This window comes from Macaca nemestrina, chromosome 5, assembly GCF_043159975.1.
Source record: "Macaca nemestrina isolate mMacNem1 chromosome 5, mMacNem.hap1, whole genome shotgun sequence".
In the NCBI taxonomy this organism is placed as follows: Eukaryota; Metazoa; Chordata; class Mammalia; order Primates; family Cercopithecidae; genus Macaca; species Macaca nemestrina.
This window is the reverse complement of record NC_092129.1, coordinates 92898632-92918885: the sequence shown is the minus strand read 5'-3', so window position 1 is coordinate 92918885 and position 20254 is coordinate 92898632. Positions and strand designations below refer to the sequence as shown.

Here is a 20254-nt window from a genome sequence, read left to right as displayed (position 1 = left end):
CTGACGCGCAGCGCGCGCTGAATGGAGACATCCCAGGCCCGCGGATCGCGCGCCGCACGCGGCGCTTCACCTCCGCGGCGTTATTGTTCCGCGCTGGCGGCCGAGCGCCAACCGCAGGACCGCGCCGCCGCCTCCGACGCAGTGAGCACTTCATTAGTAACCCGAGCTTTCCGAGCTCACCGAAGTCTCGGTCCCTCTGGGAAGGCTCCGGGCTCCCGCCACTCGCCGGCGGGCTGGCGGAGACCGTAGGGGCTGCACTTCCCAGTCTCCAACCTAACTCTGGCCGCAGCTCCCACAGAAGGCGAATAAGGAGAGAAGGAAGACAGAGCTAGAGAGAGATGTGACCCGCCTGAGGTACTAAGAAATAAGCTCACCGGCCGTTCCTCCAACCCCACCCCACCCCCGTTGCTGCTCACGCCCTCCAGACTGCCCGCGCCAGAATTCCCGCACCCGTCGGATGGACGGCCCCAGGCACAGGGCTGCAGGCGGCTCGGAGCAGCCCCGGCTCCCGCTCGCTGGTCCGCCAGGAGCGGCCGGAGCGGTGAGGGGGCGGGGAGCTGGCGGGGGAGGGTCGCCCGGCGCCGGAGGCGCGGCCGGCGGCGCCGCGGACGAGCTGGCTTGTGCAGGTAGACAGCTAAATAAATAAGTCAGAACAAACTTTGCTTTCCCATCACCTTACCTTCCTTCGCAGCCTGCGCCTCCCCCGTGTGTGCAAAGCGGAGCAGCCAGATGTAGCATAAAATAATCCATGAAGGGTACCGAGTTTGAAAAACCATGGTGCATGAGCAGGTTTTATTTTAGGTTTCTGTTATCTTGAGTCGTGGATTTTTAAATGCTGTTTGTTCCGAAGTAGCTTTTGTTTTATTGTGCTCCTTGCATCGATTCCCCTTCTCGGTCCCCGATCGGCTGCTCCACGTTTAGCTTTTTTTATTTCCCCCCCCCACTCCTGTTCGCTCGCACCGTGTTTGCTGCCTGCAAGTCTCCGACTGCAGACCGGCCGCTTGCTCCACACTCCAATAATATCAATTAGGGGGGAGGGGGCGGGGCTCCGAGCCGAGAGCCTCCGCCACTCGGGCTGAGTGGCAGGCACAGTCGGCCTGCCAGGAGGCGATTCCCAGGGCCAAGGGGCGGGTCCCGGTGAAATGACCGCCTCGGCCTCGGGGGCGGGGTCCGAGGCAGGAGCCAATCGGTGCCGAGCGGAGTCAGGTTGCTGGTCCAGGATTCCCCTCCAGGTTCTGAGCTCGCGCTAGATGTTCGGAGGAGAACAAGGATGGCAGCAGAGTTGTGTGCTGCTGTGGACGCTCTGCTTTTAGCAACCGCAGCTTTCGCAAAGCAGAATAAATCCGAGAATAACGCTCCCAACTACACTCTTTTCTAGAGCTGTACTCCGCGCGATCTTTTAGAAACCAGAGGCGAGGCAAGCCTTCTCTCAGCTACCAAGCACGGAGCCCGATCAGTGAAATGAGCTGTACCTTTAAGTAAAGTGTCTTTTACTTTTTTGTTGTTAGAACCTCCGCGGGCAGGGTAACCTTGTTTTTTGCCTTTTTGAAAAGTTTCTACTTCTCTTTTTCTGTAACTCCAAGAGCAGTCAGCTTTGGGTACCACCCACCACAATCCCTGCAAGAATAAAGTAACCAAATGTATTATGTTTAAACAGTGTTTCCAAGAGTTTGCAACAAGCTCTGGCAAAAGAAACAGAGGAAAAGGGAGTGGGAAAGGAAGTCTTTTGTTTTAAGCGACCCTTCACCTCCGCCCTATCTTTTCACCATAGTTTGTTGAGGGAAGTGGGACTTTAGGAGAGAACCTTCTGACGGTTGCGTATCGTTTTTTAACGCGTTTATCATTTTCTAAGGGTTTCCTTGGATTGCCTCCTCTTTGATAGTATTCCATTTCGCTGCATAAATTACACATAATTTTAAAGAATGCCACTACGTATTAAATTCATAAAGCAAGACCTTTCTCTTCGCAAGTATTTACCATTTTCAGGAATTATTCAATGCTTATCTTTCAAAGAGAAACTAAGAATTAAAAAAATCATAACTAATATCTCCAGTTGAATTCATTCAATCCGAACAGCAAAGAAGGCTGCGTAGAGAAATCTGTTTTCCATTAGGCAGTTTTGGACACTGTGTTCAAGAGGTAGGTAATAAGAGGAAGAACTTTAAAATTTTAACTGCCAAATCTTCAATTTCAAAGGTCACACAGAGTAACTTGATCACATGTTTAAGATGAATTTCTTTTTTTGTCCTATATTTCTTCCTTTTCAAATATTTCTCATTTATGATTTTCTTTTATTTCTGATCGATACAAGGTTTGATCTCATATAAGACTCCAAACTTTTTCCAAACTTTCTATCTGGAAATATAAAGTAAATTGAGTTGTTTCTGGTGTTTACAGTAGAGACTTCTCAAAGATGACAGCCCCCAGATATTTATTTGTATTTTATGTTAAATTGTCTACTGTAGTTTTTATTTGCCTAATAACATGGAAGAGAGATATGAAATTTGTTCCTTAACCCTCTTTGATTCTGTAGTTTCTGAAACATTTCTTAAATGTTACGTATTCCTAGCCATTATGCCTATTTAATATTTTAGAAAGTGTATAAAAAAGCATCTTAAGTGCCCCTTAAAGGATGCATAGAAAATGTAAATAGATTAACCTTAGAAAGAGACAAAAAAATGTGGGGAGAACACAGTTGTTATAGAGGAGGTGAAGCTTTATTTACGTAAATAGATGATTTAAGGATGAAACTTGTAAACTGAAACATGAGAGTTAAAAACATAATTCCTGCACTTAGTCTTTAGAACTCATAGAACTACAATCTCACAAATATTAAACCACTTGTAATAGTTAAAATGAATTCTCCAGGATTTCAGCACTTTTGCCAGGGTCTCATCCCCACTTTTTAAAGTGACACCAAGGTAGCCTTTAAAGTTTAAAGTATTCCTTTCATCTATTGAATGACTAATACTCAGTGATGTGAATACAAATACTTTTCCATTAAAACCAGGAAACCAAAGAAGTAACATCCTTCACTCCTCTGATGAGTGTAGGTGGTATAGTGAGTCCTCTTTTTGTGTCCCTTCTCTCTGTCAGACACAGGGGCATGTGTAGCCTTACTCTTATTTTTAGAGACAAGAAGTTTCACATTAAATGCACATGTGCCAGGCTGCTGACAGTTCTCCCTGCATAGCTGCACAATGATACTCATTTTTAGGTTTTTCAACCTTCTCTTCTTTCTTTTGTAGTATTTAGATGCATTGACAAAGAATTTGGAGCATTTAAATAAAAATAAATGACAGTCAAGAAGACAGTGTTCAGCATACAGTATATGTTTAATATATAAATGTACATTCGACTGTATTTGACTAATGATAATAAATGTTTAATATATAAATGTACACTCGACTGTATTTGACTAATGATAAAGCATATAGACCTATTTGTACATGAAGTCACTGACATAAAAATAATCAGTATAAAAACTTTCTTATTTTAAAATAACATTTAATGGTGAACTTCCTCACACCATTACAGTTTATTTTAGCTTCATTTCTATGATTTAAGCATATTATTTCTAGAACAATTATTTTTAATAATGTGAGGTGTTTGTATTTAAAGTGATTTCAAAAGAAACTTGTCTTCCTGAGCAATACCAAATAGTGTATGAGACCAACACTTGTGCGCCAAAGCAATAATTCTGAAAACTAGTTTTAAATTTTTATGCATTCATTGTACAATTAAGTTGATAGTGTCGTCCACATGTATTTAGTGAATTTTAAGTAAATGGAAACAGAGACTAAGACCTTAATATTTCAATTTTATATCCCCTCTGTTGAAACATCTATAATAAATGTATAGTGGAAAGATGAAAACTGCCTCTCTTCAGATACAAAGGAGATATACCCAATTTTAATGCACTTTGTATTATTTTATTTGTATAATTACCAATAATCGCATCACTGGACATGTAGGAAAATGTACAAATTCAAGACACACATTCCAAATGAGGGTACACCTGCTATTTTGTTTTAACTTGTTACAATACTAATATTTGCCTCACTGTTTACCTCTGGGAAATATTATCTGATTTTAAGAGAGAAATAGGAGTAAATTATAATGACTTCAGGGAATAAGTTCTATGAATTTTCAAATAAAAGAAAAGGATATACTGTGTTTGTCTAGTATTCAGGCCATTTGAGGGCAAAGGAACAGTTGGAGATTTCAGTATGTTACAAATCCAAGACTGTCAAACTAAATAGTTAACAACAACAACAATGAAATCAAAGGGCTGTTTCTGTACCCGCTACTTTTGTACTTACCATCAAAATGCATTCACAGCTGGCAAATGTGAAAATGCAAGTTCATCACAGAAAAAGGGTAATTTAAACTGAATTAGAAAAGGTACTGTGCAGAAGAAATTGATTATAAACAGAAAAGAAGCATTATGTCTCAGTTAATAGATACTACAGAAAATTGGGTTCTATGATTTCAGTCAAAATATAAACAGTCAAAATATAAACTGTGTAGGAAAATCAGTTACATATTTACATTAGCATTATTTATATAGTGTATATAAAATGTTTGTGGTTTAATGTAAAAATGTGCATAAGCTAAGCTCATTAAAACGTATTAATTCACTAATTTTTCTAAGCTCAGATTTAGCTGAAAGTATAGAAAGAGGTCAGAAATTAAATCATAGGTCAAGAATGTATTTTGTGCTTTTGTAAAATTTCACACACTTTTATGAGGTCAGATAAATGACTAAAGTTCAGAAGATTACAATTATAATTCTTTAAGTACAATTTCCAAGTTAATTTGAGACAGTTTAACAAATAAAAATGTAATTTATATCTAAATTATGAGTCTACTTGAATATTGCTGAGGTACCACTGAAATTTTCTAATCACTTAAAATATTAAAAAGTATTCCGTCAAATTACTCTTTTTAAAAATCATATTAAAATAACAAAATGTAGCTGGGAAAATGTAGCACTTTATACTTGAAATCAAGTAGCACATGTTCAGTGCTCTTAGTGGATTTTTTTTTTTTTTCCAAACTTGATTTCGCATGGGGAGGCTCTTTTATTCCATTACTTCTAGTTCATTTTGCCATAAATCACCAGGACTGATAGGATGAACTGGCTTAAATTATTCAAATTACTTCTACATGCTTCCATGGTTTCTCATGTTGCAATTTTTAAGCTCTTCACCCAGAGGATTTTTAGGTATCAAGATCTGTGACAATTCAGCGACCACCAGGGGGCAACAGGACCTTTGGGTGTCCTGGACAATCAAGTCCACCCTGTACAAGGTAAAGATGAGTTAATTGTGAAATTGTATGTGTGTGTATTTGTGCGTGTATATATACATATATATTATGAATATATAATATTTGTCTCATTGATTACTTTTAAGTTTCTTTCTCTCTGGGTACCTATGCCAGCCTACAAAATGCCTTCATAAAAATTTGTGAGATGTCCTATGACCTATTTTAGTTCATAGAGGCCAAGTTAAATAGGCTCTCAAAGGCACATTAGAAGGTGAACTATGCTATGGAAAAACTCACTCCAGTTTTGTTTTTGTTTTTGTTTTTTTAACTAAACCGAAGAATTGTGAGTTTCCAGAGAGACCTCAGATATATTCTTCCTTAGTCTGTTCCTGCTTATCTTAGTCTTTTACCCAAAGAACAGGGCCAGGCTGGGATGAAGCATGCTCTGGGACTTGACAGTCCAGAGATGTTAAGGATCCTCTGAAGTTCCCAGAGAACTTTCTAGGCTGAGGAGTATTTTAGACACCACACCTCATCCTAGTCTTCTGCCGTGGTTAATACTAAAAATGAAATTCTGTCAAAACTTGCCTGACTAATCTCATAAAGGCCTAAGAAGAGGTCTAAAAAATATAAAGTTTCTATGTATCGTAATAATGTGGAATTTCTGTTTTAGAGAAAGAAATGCAGGAGTAGTGCCCCCTAGTTGTGAAATTGTAAAGCTGTGGACATTCTCTCCATGGAGGAAGGATAAAATTCTATACATACCAGAAGTGATATCTTATAATACCTCTAGACTGACATGCAGTTGTTCTCTTTGAAGAAAAGGCACGTTTGTATAAGAGACAAGGACCTTCCTGGGAGGAAAGGATCCAAAACCTGTCCCATTTTAGTTTTAACAGTATTAGAAGCTCTGAAAGATTAGAATGGTTCTGACTGAGAAAGAAATGAGCCCAAGTATCACAAAGAAGTGCTCAGTGTGAGGGAAACAGAATTAAGCTTAAAATTTACTGGGTGAAGACATTTGCTGAAACTCAAAGGCCTTGGAACCGAGCAACCTAGCTATGGTATTTATGCTGATTACACAAGTATGAACTAAAAGCGCTGTACCATTTTAGCTCAAAGGTGAAGTGACATTATAGCACGGAGGGATCTATATAACAAGATATCATACTAAGTACAGCCAATTTTTATCAGATATACAATATGACAGTGATGTAACTAAAGTCAGTAGTGCACTGAACATTATAATCATCTGGACAAAATATAATCCCTTTGGACTGAGTGTATGCCTAGAGATTCTCAGGAGGAATTAAGGAGAGCAGAAGCCCTCAAAAGGGAGATGCTAAATTTGCCCATTTGGACAAACAAACTTAAAAAAGATAAGTGACTGTATTTCTTCTTGATAATGTGGAAAAAACGATTAAAGATTCACAATCTGACTGTCATAAGATTCCAGAAAGAGAATGGTGACCAAAACCTCTATCAAAAGTAGGCATTTCGTGTATTTATTAAATATAAAAAGGCACTAGGGACATATGCAGATGAATAAATCATAACCCAATGCACAAAAGACCTAACATCCATCATGATGCCTTTGTGACTCATGTTTCTTTTTGAAAACAGGGAGAATATCTTATACTTAGAGAAGTAGGTAACTATTCAGTTTTTCTGTGTTGATTTCAACAGTGATGATATCTTTATAATTGCACTATTGACCATAAACTGAAATAAAATTCAATGCACAGTAAGGATTTATGTCATCTGACTTGTCTAAAGTTGTTTTCTTTTCCCCTCCCTGCACTCATATCAGATAGAAAATTTCATAAAAATTTTACATCATCTCAGATTTTATGAGGTTATTATTATCATTGTTTAGTTTCATAGGCGCATTGGCGTAGATAAGCTACAGAATTAACCTGGCACATTCTCTATTTGATTTTAGATTGATGAAATGACTGAGGTCAATCTCAGTTTAATTAAGTATTTTAATATCTGATAGTCACTCTTTCAGCAGCCTTTTAACAAGCAGGCTTTGGTGGTGAAGTCTGTGAAACTTAAAAACATGAAAATTCTGGCAGAAAGTTCCTTCATTTAAAGATAGATGATAACCATAAAAGACAAAACCTACTTTATCTACCTCACAAGTACAGAGAAAAGAGAAATTATCCTGCATTTCAATAAGGAAGGACAAGATCCCTTATGAGAGTTCTTTAAGATCTCAACTTGAAATTAATTTTTCTATACTATCATATCTTTGTCTTTATTTTAACAAATTATAATATATTTGCATATACCTTTGATTTAAACTTTTGAGGGAACAATTACTTTCTAAGTTTTAATGAAATGCAGTACAATAATTACATGCATATTCTTAGGTACTTTAGAGAAAGTCCAGTGGATCATCACATTTTAGATAAATGGTAGTTGTGTCCATTTTAGAGAATTGGCAGCTCTGGCCCAATCAATTATACTTGCTTGGAAGGCTATAAAACAGGGAGGAGAATGATACTGAATGAAAAGGAAAGGAAAGTAGTAACATATTAGAATCCATGTTAGAGTTCTACCTGGTCAAATATCTTAAAATATGATGAATATTTAAAACAAATGCTCTATATTTAGCCATTTTAATTTTTAATTAAGGTTAAGACTTAAATAGATCAATTTTTTGATCAGAGAATGAAAGTATGAATTTTATATAAATTGTGCTGCTAGAGCTATATTACGAATATATCTTTATAGTTAAAATTTGACTAAGTGTATTTTGTGTACCATTATACAAAATGTGTAATTTTGCATTTTTATGCTTTATAGATTAATCTGAAATGTATTCTCTAGTAATACTTGTAATTCAAAATGTAAAATTTTCAAAGCTTGCCATTATAAGGCATTTATCTCAATGCTAAAGTAAATAGTTAAAATGTATTTCTTTAATGGTGTCTGATTCATCATAAACATAGATCTAGAAATATTTACCTATTCAAATACACATATCTATCATTTCCAAGGTCTATGTGTTGCATAGATTTTGCATATTTCTCTGCACCCAGTAGAAGCCATCTTAGTCTCTATCCAAACTAACCCTAGCCTTAGGAAGACAACGTTCAAAGATCACGAATTAAATATTCAGAGGACCATTGTTTCATTTTTTAATTAAAGTCTGTCTGTTTTCCTAAAATTGGTATTCAAATCTCTTAAGAACGACAGTGTATGTTTCCACTTCCCCATCCCTCTAATGGGATCCTTGTCCAGAACCTGGCCTTATGCCTTAGGCCCTGTTAGTTACTGATACATCATCTTGATGTGGACAACTGCCATCTGCCTGGATGTGAACTGCTCATCAATGCCTGACTTTTCCTCCACCTTGTAGACAACTACTACTATGTTTTTCTGAATCTGTCTGATGTTAACCATTTGCAGATAGTACCAGTCTCCCTGTCAAAATATTTATTGAACAATATACAACCTGCCTTTCTAGGCTACTTCATCACCTAAAGATCCAAGCATTTCCCTTAGCAAACCTAGTACATCTTATTCTGGCCCTGACCGCTTTCATTGTATCCCATGCTGCAACATTTAGCCTGCAATATATTCTCTGTTACATGATGAGGCACTGAAGAATTCACTCAGATTTTGGGACATCATGTTGTAGTTACCATATTGTATTTGAAAAATGACTGGTTTTAGAGGTAGTTATTTTTTCTTCTCTTTTTCCATTCTTTGCTTCTTCCCTCTGTTATTCTTTATTTCCCTTCACTCATCACACTTCAGAAATACATTTTGCTCTCTAGGTTTTCGCTAGATACTGGCATGCAAAAATGACTAGGAAACGTTCTCCCTTGTGGTCCTCAAGAAATACTTATTTTAGTATATGGCAGAAGTACACAATTAACAGATACTGCATTTTAATTGAGATAGGTAGATATCTGATAGATATATTCAGAGCAATAAATCAGACTGGAGAGCATCCTGTTAGGGACTGGCATTGTAGATTGACCTTGAATTGCCAATAATAGGTGGTCCACCAAAGGGGAATAGGGGAAAGGAAATCTCAGGGAGCAAGATAATATGTAAAGGGCACAATGGGTAGTATAAAAGTTACACTTTATTGATGAGACACTACCCTAGGCATTTTAAGCTGAATAAATTTAACTTGGAAAATTAGCTGCTCACAAAATTTTTTGAACGTTATTGTAGTAGTTATACATAACTGCATAACAAATTAGCCCAAAAGTCAGAGGCTTAAGAAAACCAATATTTATCATCTCATAGTTTTTGTGGGTCAGGAATCCAATCAACTTAGCCGAGTCCTCTGGCTCAGGGTCTTCCACAAAGTCACAATTAAGATGTAAGTCTGCACTGTGATAATCTCAAAGCTGAAGGGGAGGATTTGTTTCCTAAAACACAAGTGACTGTTGTTAGGTGTCAGATGACCCACTTCCAAGATCACTCAGCATAACAGTGGCAATCTCATTTCTCACTGTCTGGAAACTGAATGTCAGTTCCTTGCAACACAGACCGCTTCATAGGGTTACCCACAACTTAGCAGTTTGTTTACATCCAGAGCCAGGACCACAAGGAAAAGAGAGTCAGAAAGGCACAAGAAAGATAAACGTCACCATCTTTTTGTAAGTTAATCTCAGAAGTGATACCTAGACTTTTCTGCGCATTGCAAGCCAGTCACTAGGTCTTGTCCACACTCAAGAGGAGAATGATACACAAGGACTTGAGTACTTGGATTCAGGATGATTGGGACCATCTTAGGGGCTGTCACCTATGAGACTGAAGAAACTGGCTTTCGACTGGCCCTCCAGGAATGATCACCAGATCAGTGCAGAACTCTTCAACACTGACACTTCTGCACTTGAAACCACCTGTGGAACGAGTTTCAGAATGCATCTCTGGAGCAGCGATTCTGGAATCAGGAAGCTGAAAACAAGAATCCTTACCCCTCAGCTACCATTGCTGCCACTGTTCCCACCAACCAGGAAGCTGAAGAAAAGTCAGAAACACAAGACATTTTCATGGTCTTTCTTGCCAGAATATAAAGCCAAAAGAAAGGCAGTAGCTGTGGCTTAACTTTCAACTTCCAAATCTTACGTGATTTCAAGACTTTGAGCAACAAAGTCCATTAATATTTCTAAATGATAAGAGACACCATTATCATTTAGAATTAAAAATTGAAGAGTAATGCATACAAGGAAAATGTACTTATTATAAGCATACAGCTTGATTGATTTTTGCAAAGTGAATACACTTGTGTAACCAGTAGCGAAATTTTGAAACAGAGCATTGACAACTTCTAGAAATCCCCCCTCTTGTCAAGTCTCAATCTCTTTATAATAAAAATGTTTTTTCCATTTTGTGTGGTTTATGTGAACTGAATCTGTCATTATGTAATTTGTGTCTGGTGTAGTTGCTTAACCAATTGAGAAATTTGTCCATGTTATTGAGCATAGTGCATGTAGTTGTGGTTTCCTCTATTTTCATGGTTGTATAGAATTCCATTGCAAGAATAAACCAAATTGACTTTTTTATTCTACTGTTCATATATATTTAATAATTCCTTGCTCTTGAAAATTATAAATATGTTCTAGAATTCTAATTTGATGACCATATGCTAAGACTGAATGTTTGTGCCCTCCAGTAATTCAGTGTTGAAGCCTAAGTCCCAACACAATAGTATTTGGAAGTGGGATCTTTGCATGGAATCCAGATGGATGGATTTAGTGCTCTTATAAGAAGAGACAGGAGAGATGATCTCTGCCATGTAAGGATACAGCTAGAAGATGGTCATCCGCAAAGCAGGAAATGAGCCCTCACCATAATCCAACCATGACAGCACCTTGATCTCAGACTTCCTACCCCCTAGAACTGTGAGAAATTAAGCTCTATTATTTGCATCAATGAATCTATGGTGAAATGAATCTATGGTGAAAGAAGCCCAAAGCAGTACACCATATATGTGCATTTTATTGGATGTATTCTTTTTTTTTTTTTTTTTTTTTTTTTTTTTGAGACGGAGTCTCGCTCTGTCGCCCAGGCTGGAGTGCCGTGGCCGGATCTCAGCTCACTGCAAGCTCCGCCTCCCAGGTTCACACCATTCTCCTGCCTCAGCCTCCCGAGTAGCTGGGACTACAGGCGCCCGCCACTTCGCCCGGCTAGTTTTTTGTATTTTTTAGTGGAGACGGGGTTTCACCGTGTTAGCCAGGATGGTCTCGATCTCCTGACCTCGTGATCCACCCGTCTCGGCCTCCCAAAGTGCTGGGATTACAGGCTTGAGCCACCGCGCCCGGCCTGGATGTATTCTTAGGAGTTGAAATACTGGTTCACAGAGTTGCATATGTATGTATATGTATATGTTCATGTGCCATTTGGATATCATCATTTGGGAAGAATCTGTTCAAAATTTTTGCCTTTTTATCTGAGTCATCTGTATTTTTCTCATAAACTGTAAGAGTTCTTTATATCTAGATATGCACCATTTTTCAGATATATGTATCTGCCACACTTTGCGGTTTGTCTTTTCACTCTGTTAATGGTATCTTTTGATAGATATTAATTTTACTGTAATCCAATTTATTACTGTTTTCTTCTCTGATTAGTAATTATGGTGTACTGCTCAAAAAATCTTTGCCTAATCCAAGCCAAAAAGGTATTTTCTTATGTTTTCCTCAAAATCTTTATTGTGTGTTCTTTCATATTTGGATCCGCAACCCATGTAAAATTAATTTTTGTATGTGGTATGAGGTAGAGGTCAAGATTCATTTTTATCTCATAGATATGTCCAGTGAACCTAGCATAATTTCTTTAAAAGACTCACTCTTTTGCATTGCGCTACAGTAGTGCTTTGGTCATAAATCCAGCGGATGACAGAATGTGGGCAAGATCCTACTAAGTTTTTGAGGAAATTTTATTGCAAAAGAAACCATGATAGTCAGGAATCTGGAATATTTATCTACTTGCTTTTGTATAAGGGGGAATATATGACATTTAAAACCCTATTCCATCAAATGTGTTTATAAAGATTCTTGTTTTATTGATAAAACTTCAAAACATTTACTCCCTATGCTAGGGTTTGAATGTCCCCTCCAAAATTCATGTTGAAATTTAATTGCCATTATGGTGTATTAAGAGGTGGGACTGGCCAGGCGTGGTTGCTCATGACTGCAATCCCAGCACTTTGGGAGGCTGAGGCAGGCAGATCACCTGAAGTCAGGAGTTTGAGACCAGCCTGGCCAACACGGCAAAACCTGTCTCTTAAAAACATAAAAATTAGCTGGGCGTGGTGGCAGGCACCTGTAATTCCAGCTACCTGGGAGGCTGAGGCAGGAGAATCTCTTGAACCCAAGAGGCAGAAGTTGCAGTGAGCTGACCTTGTTGCCACGCCAGCCTAGGCAACAAGAGTGAAACTCTGTCTCAGAAAAAAAAAAAAAAAAAAAAAAGAGTGAAACTCCATCTCTGAAAAAAAAGAGGCGGGACCTTTAAGAGGTGATGACATCATGAGGGGTCTGACCTCATGAATGGATTAATACCATTATTGTGGGACCAGGTTAGTTATCTTGGAATTAGGCTCCTGATAAAAGGAAGAGTTCTGCCTGATTTCTTCTTTCTGTCTCACACATTTGCTTGCCCTTCTGCCTTCTGCCATGGCATGATGCAGTATGAAGCCCCTTGCCAGATGCCAGTGCCATGCTCTTGGACTTCCAAACATCCAGAACCATGAGCCAAATAAACTTTTATTATTAATATATTACCCAGTCTCTGGGATTCTGTTATGGCATCAGAAAATGGACTAAGACACTCTATATATTTGTAACTTAGAAATTTAGGTACAAAACACAGCATTTAAGTTTAACATACATTACTTGTCTCTTAGATTTTGGATTAGCATGTGAACTGGGACCTCTGACTGTAACGGTGTCTGTCCAGCTAGAGTAATCCTAGAAAGATACATACCATAATATTTTACTCTGGCCGTGGAAACTCTCCAGTGGTTCCCATCTCATTAACAACTCACACAGTCTCACCAAACTGTGACCCTCTCTCTGGCTCCCTCTTGTTTTCTCACCTTGTCTCATCACACTAGCTTCCAGCTCTTCTAAGAGGTCAGGCATGCTTCTGCCTCAGGACATTTGAATTCCCTCTGCCAGAAGTGTAATTCCTGTCCACATTTGCATGGAACATTCTTTCACTTCCCTCAGATCCACTCAATTGTCTCTCCTCACAAAGATTCTTTTTTTTTTAGTCTTCTCTATCTGCATTATGGTTTTCCACAGATCTTACCATCACTCAATATATCATATATTAACTTATAACTTATTTAATGTCTCTCCAAACTAGAATTTAGAGCTCATGAGGATAGGGAGTTTTAAAATTCTCCTTTCCTGGTGCCTAGAGCAGTGCTTAAATATATACTAGGTACTTAGTTGTTGAATAAATTAATGAATAGTTTTCAATTAACTTGACCATGTGTTTTATAATTAGATTTTTAAGGTTATTTCTAGAGAAACTTCTACAAGGACATTTTCCACAGTTTAGATTATCTGGAGGCAAGATTTTTTGGCAGTGCCATTAGTAATAACAATTCAAATCTTTGAGGAGTATTAGAATAGTTAATATATAAAATTCGAAAGAGGAAAAATATATCAGAGGATGTATATTCATTTTTAAAGAGAGCTATAAATATTAAAACACAGCAGATAATTATTAGGGAAATAGGCAGAATTAAGCAGGATAAGTTCTCATTATACATGCTAAGTAAATAAAAAGAATAATCTCTAGCAGTATCAAGATGGGCAGTTCACCCTAGCCCTACATTCCTACTTGAAAATGAGCTGTGATGATAAGGGTGTATAACTAAGGACGTAAATACAAAATTTTGTGCAACCCAAGTGACTTAAAGTGAATTATGTAAAAACCTTGGAATAGAGGTTGGTTAAAAATACCTTGAAATTCTATGCAAATCTTGTGCAAATATGCATTTTTCTGGGGGAGGATTTCCCAAATCCAATTGTTGAAAGAATCCAGGCCCCCGAAAATTAAGAACTACATTGGATCAGTGATTCTGAAACCTGGTAGCACATTAAAATTATCTAGGAAGTGTTTTAAAATTATCCTTGATAATATCCTTGATAATAAAGGCAGTGCTTCATTATCAACAATTTTATATATTTAATAGGAGGTGAATGTAGATACTACTACATTTTTAAGCACCTTGGATAATTCTACTGTATACTCAGAGCTGGAATAATTGCTGTAGAGTGGTATTGTTCAATAAACACATAATGTGAGCTATATATGTAATTTTAAATTTTATAGTAGCCATGTTACAAATAAAAGTAAGTGAAACACATTTTAGTGATATTAGTGATATGTTTTATTTAATCTAATATATCAAAGATATTATACTTTTAACATGTAGCACTAACCACATTTCATGTACTCAATAGCAGCATCTGGCTAATTGCTACTCTATTGGACAGTGCTATGGTTTGAATGTTCCCTCCAAAATTCATATTGAAACTTAATACCCAATGTAACAATATTAAGAGGTCAGACCCTTAAGAAGTGATGGGATCATTAGGGCTCTGTCCTATGAATGGATTTACCAATTAATAGGTTAATAGATTAATGAGCTATCATAGGAAGGGAACTGGTTTCTTTATGAGAAAAGAAAAGGAAAGCTGAGCTAGCACATTAGCATCCTCAACCCTCTTGCCATGTGATGCCATGTGCCATCTTGGAATGCCACAGGAATTTCCTACCAACGAGAAGGCTCTCACCAGATACAACCCCTCAACCTTGGACTTCACAGCCTCCATAACTGTAAGAAATAAATTCGTTTTCTTTATAAATTATCCAATTTCAAGTATTCTAAGCAACAGAAAATGGACTAAACCAGTCAGTATACTTTCCATGTTTAGATTAATGTAGCCACTCCATGATCAACATACAGAATTGTTTCATCACCTCAAAATTCTCACATGCTACCCCTTTATTGTCACACCCACATCCTCTCCCCAGCTTTCCCAATGTCTGGCAACCACTAATGTATTTTCCATGTCTCTCATTTTGTTGTGTGAAGAATGTTTTACAAATCATGAAGTAAGTGACATTTTGAGATTGGCTGTTTTCAGTCAGCATGGTATTCCTGAGGTTCATCCAAGTTGTTGAGTGTATCTATAGTTCCTTCTTTATTTATAAGTAGTATCCCATTGTCTGAGTTTACTACAGTTTATTTGCCCACTCATTCATTGAAGAATGTTGGATTGTTTCCAAGTTTGGGCTATTACAAATAAAGTTGCTGTGAATGTTCATATACAGGTTTTTGTATGATTATGTTTTAATTTCTCTGGAATAATGCCCAGTAGTATAATTTCTGGGTCATATGTAAGCAAAAGTTCAATTTTGCAAAATACTGAGACTTCTATACTCTTTTTCAAAGGAGCTGCTCCATTTTATAATGCATCTAGAATATTTAAAGAACTTTCAAAACTCAACAATAAAAAAACTCCAAAAATCTCACTGGATAATGGTGAAAGATGTGAAGAGACATTTCACCAAAGAGGATGTACAGGTGGCAAGTAATCACATGAGAAAATATTCATCATCATTATCTATTAGCAAAATGTAAATTAAAACCACAGTTATAAATCACTACACACCTAAATGATGGCTAAAATTTAAAAATTGTGATAACATCAAATCCTGGCAATGATAGAGAGAAACTAGATAGCTCGTACGTTGCCAAACAGAAAGTAAAAGTCTGTAGCTTTTCATCTTCTTCACAAGGTCTTTCACAGGAAAAACTTTTTTAGTTTTGGGGAGGCCCAATTTTTCAAGTGTTTTTTGTTTTGTTTTGTTTTTTGTTTTTTTGTGGATTGTACTTTTGTTGCTAAGTCTAAAAATTCCTTGCTTACCCTATGTACTAAGGACTTTCTCCTATTTTATTTTATTTTATTTTTTTACTAAAAGTTTGTTATTAGCACTTTTTACATTTAAGTCTGTGATTTACTTATTTTGGGTTTATTTTTCTTATAGTCATGAGGGTTAGGTACAGTTTCTTTCTTCTTTTTTATTTTCTTTTTAGAATACTCCAATTGCTCCAGCACCATTTTCCACGAAAGTCTGAAGTCACTGCAAACTTTGTGAGATTAATGTTTCCCCAGGCATTTACATCCCCATTCTGGTGCATTCTACAAGTAATGAAGAAGTATGTTTCCAGTGCTTCAGGGTTCAAATTTACTAACCCATCTTGGGTTTGGCTAATTCAAGTAGTCTGGATTGAAGTTCAGGTAAATAAACACATTTCCTCACTTTCTTCTCCACTTGTCCTTCCCTCTTTTCCTCTTCCTCTTCATTTTCCTTTCAGTATTCTCTTCTTTGTTCTTTGTTGAGCAAGATTTAGTTTTAGATACTGAGGATGTAGCAATGAACAACTCATACTTGGCTTCATGGAGTTTATATTCTGCATGAGGGAGACATCATGTGAGCAAATAAAAATAATATGGGGTCAGAGAATAAGTGTTTGAGGACTAGTAAATGTTGGCAATATGATACAGTTGATTAGAAAACTAATTTAAATCAAGGTGTAGGTAAAGTCCTTTTTAAGGACGCGATATGCATGTCAAATCTTGAATAATGAGATGGAAGGAGATGATTGTATATTTAGAAAATCCCATCTTCTCAGCCCAAAATCTCCTTAAGTTGATAAGCAATTTGAGCAAAGTCTCAGGATACAAAATCAATGTGCAAAAATCACAAGCATTCCTATATACCAATAACAGACAAACAGAGAGCCAAATGATGAGTGAACTCCCATTCACAACTGCTACTAAGAGAATAAAATACCTAGGAATATAACTTACAAGGGATGTGAAGGACCTCTTCAAGGATAACTACAAACAACTGCTCAAGGAAATAAGAAAGGATACAAACAAATGGAAAAACATTCCATGCTCATGGATATAAAGAATCAATATGGCGAAAATAGCCATACTGCTCTAAGTAACTTATAGATTCAATGCTATCCCCATCAAGTTACCACTAAGTTTCTTCACAGAATTGGAAATAAAACTACTTTAAACTTCACATGGAACCAAAAAAGAGCCTGCATAGCCAAGACAATCCTGGGCAAGAAGAACAAAGCTGGAGGCATCCTGCTACCTTACTTCAAACTACACTACAAAGCTACAGTAACCAAAACAGCATGGTACTGGCACCAAAACAGATAAATAGACCAATGGAATAGAACAGAGACCTCAGAAATAACACTACACACCTACAACCATCTGATCTTTCACAAACATTACACAAACAAGCAATGGGGAAAAGATTCCTAATTTAATAAATGTTGTTGGGAAAACTGGCTAGCCATATGCGGAAAACTGAAACTGGACCCCTTCCTTCACCTTATGCAAAAATCAACTTAATATGGATCAAAGACTTAAATTTAAGACCTAGGCCCATAAAAATCCTAGAGGAAAACGTGGGATATTCTAAAACACCAAAAGCAATGGCAACAAAAGCCAAAATGATAAATGGGATCTAATTAAACTAAAGAGCTTCTGCACATCAAAAGAAACTATCATCAGAGTGAACAGTCAACCTACAGAATGGGAGAAAATTTTTGCAATCTATCCATCTGAGAAAGGACTAATATCCAGAATCTACAAAGAACTTAAACAAATTTACAAGAAAAAACCCCATCAAAAAGTGGAGAAATAATATAAACAGACCCTTCTCAAAAGAAGACATTTATGCAGTCAACAGACATATGAAAAAATGCTTATCATCGCTGGTCATTAGAGAAATGCAGATCAAAACCAAAATGAGATACCATCACACACCAGTAAGAATGGTGATCATTAAAAAGTCAGGAAACAACAGATGCTGAAGAGGATGTGGAGAAATAGGAATGGTTTTACACTGTTGGTGAGAGTGTAAATTCGTTCAACCATTGTAAAAGACAGTGTGGCGATTCCTCAAGGATCTAGAACTAGAAATACCATTTTACCCAGCAATCCCATTACTGGGTATATATTATAAATCATTCTACTATAAAGACACACGCACATGTATATTTATTGCAGCACTATTCACAGTAACAAAGACTTGGAACCAACCCAAATATCCATCAATAATAGACTGGATAAAAAAAATGTGGCACATATACACCATGGAATACTATGCAGCCATAAAAAGGATGAGTTCATGTCCCTTGCAGGGATATGGATGAAACTGGAAACCATCATTCTCAGCAAATTATCACAAGAACAGAAAACAAAACACAGCATATTCTCATTCATAAGTGCGAGTTGAACGATGAGAACACATGGACATAGGGTGGGGAACATCACACACTGGGGCATTTTGGGGTGTGGGAGGCTAGGGGAGGGATAACATTAGGATAAATATCTAATTTAGGTGATGGGTTGATGAGTGCAGCAAACTACCATGGCACATGTATACAAATGTTAACAAGCATGTACATTCTGCACAGGTACCCCAGAACTTAAAGCATAATAATTTAAAAAAATATTGGCCGGGCGCGGTGGCTCAAGCCTGTAATCCCAGCACTTTGGGAGGCCGAGGCGGGCGGATCACAAGGTCAGGAGATCGAGACCACAGTGAAACCCCGTCTCTACTAAAAATACAAAAAATTAGCCGGGCGCGGTGGCGGGCGCCTGTAGTCCCAGCTACTCAGGAGGCTGAGGCAGGAGAATGGCGGGAACCCGGGAGGCGGAGCTTGCAGTGAGCCGAGATCGCGCCACTGCACTCCAGCCTGGGCAACAGCGTGAGACTCCGTCTCAAAAAAAAAAAAAAATAAAAAAAAAAAAAAAAAAAATAATGGATTTAATGTTTGTAAAATATATAATTTTTAAGATATGCATTAATCTTTAAACCTATTAAAGTTAATATTAACTAATAACTTTATTATTTAAAACAAAAAGAGAGGACAAAATGTAACCCACTACAAGAAAAGCAAGTACAAAAGTGAATACATATTGTTATTTTAAATTGCATTAATCCCAATTCCTAAGTCCTAACTAAGCCCTTCTTGAGGTGAAGGATGGCCAAATACCACTGACAAACTCCCTTTGTATCTTCCATGACAAGGTTGAAGTTCCTTGCAATGAGAACATCTTAAAAGGAAATGCCCAAGGCTGTAGTTCCTAATAGGGTTCCCTGTCAGAGCTTGATGGACCAAGATCCTTTAGTTTATTACAGACACATGTGATAAACTTGGTAGAAGTAATGTACATTTGTGTGTGTGTGCGCGTGCACACGTGCATGTGGGTGTGGTGTATATATATACACGTATATATATGTGTGTGTATATATATATTAATATATATGTGTATATATATACACTGAGAGGAAAAGGGAAAGCATCTATTAGGCCTATGCCAAAAATTGGAACATAGGACATTCTCCCACTCGAAGGCACCAACACAATTTAGATAAATTTGTAGCACCAATATCTCATATATATATATATGTACATACACACACACACATATATATATGTTGAGCAGAGAAACACATTTCATGCATTTATAATGGTTAAACTTTTCTTTATACCCAAAGAGCTACCCATAAACAATTTCTCTGAACATATCGCTGATCTCACAGTTTATGAGTCATTTTTAATATCCTTATCTCAACTCAGTTGGGCAGAAAAATAAAGTTGCAAATGTTGTAAATATATCTTGTCTTTCAAAGACAAAGAGACGTTTACTTGTGAGAAAAGAAATGATTAAATCAACCCATGATCTGCCATGTATACTTTATGAGAAATCCGGAGAAACTAGTACTGTTTTAATGTCATGTCCCCAGCAGGATTTATGAGTTTTGGTATAAATATTTTGGTAGTGTGTTTGATGTTTTCTTGAATAAAAAGTTTTCCTATGACAGCTCTCTTTTTGTCTCTTCCTCAGGTATACGTTTTTTCTGGTTGTATCATCACATAACCTCAAATACT

General features: G+C 37.2%; 1 protein-coding gene across 5 annotated transcripts in view; it reads right to left on the bottom strand.

The window, feature by feature from the left end:
- The window catches only part of LOC105492201 (EPH receptor A7), a 184846-nt gene extending 183847 nt beyond the window's left edge, over positions 1-999 (bottom strand). For all 5 annotated transcript variants that reach the window (XM_011759211.3, XM_011759212.3, XM_011759213.3 and 2 more), the window contains exon 1: positions 680-999. In XM_011759211.3, the coding sequence (XP_011757513.1) occupies positions 680-776 (97 nt within the window). In that variant the 5' untranslated portion in view covers positions 777-999. The remainder of the gene's footprint in view (positions 1-679) is intronic.
- Between the last annotated feature and the right edge of the window lie 19255 nt (positions 1000-20254).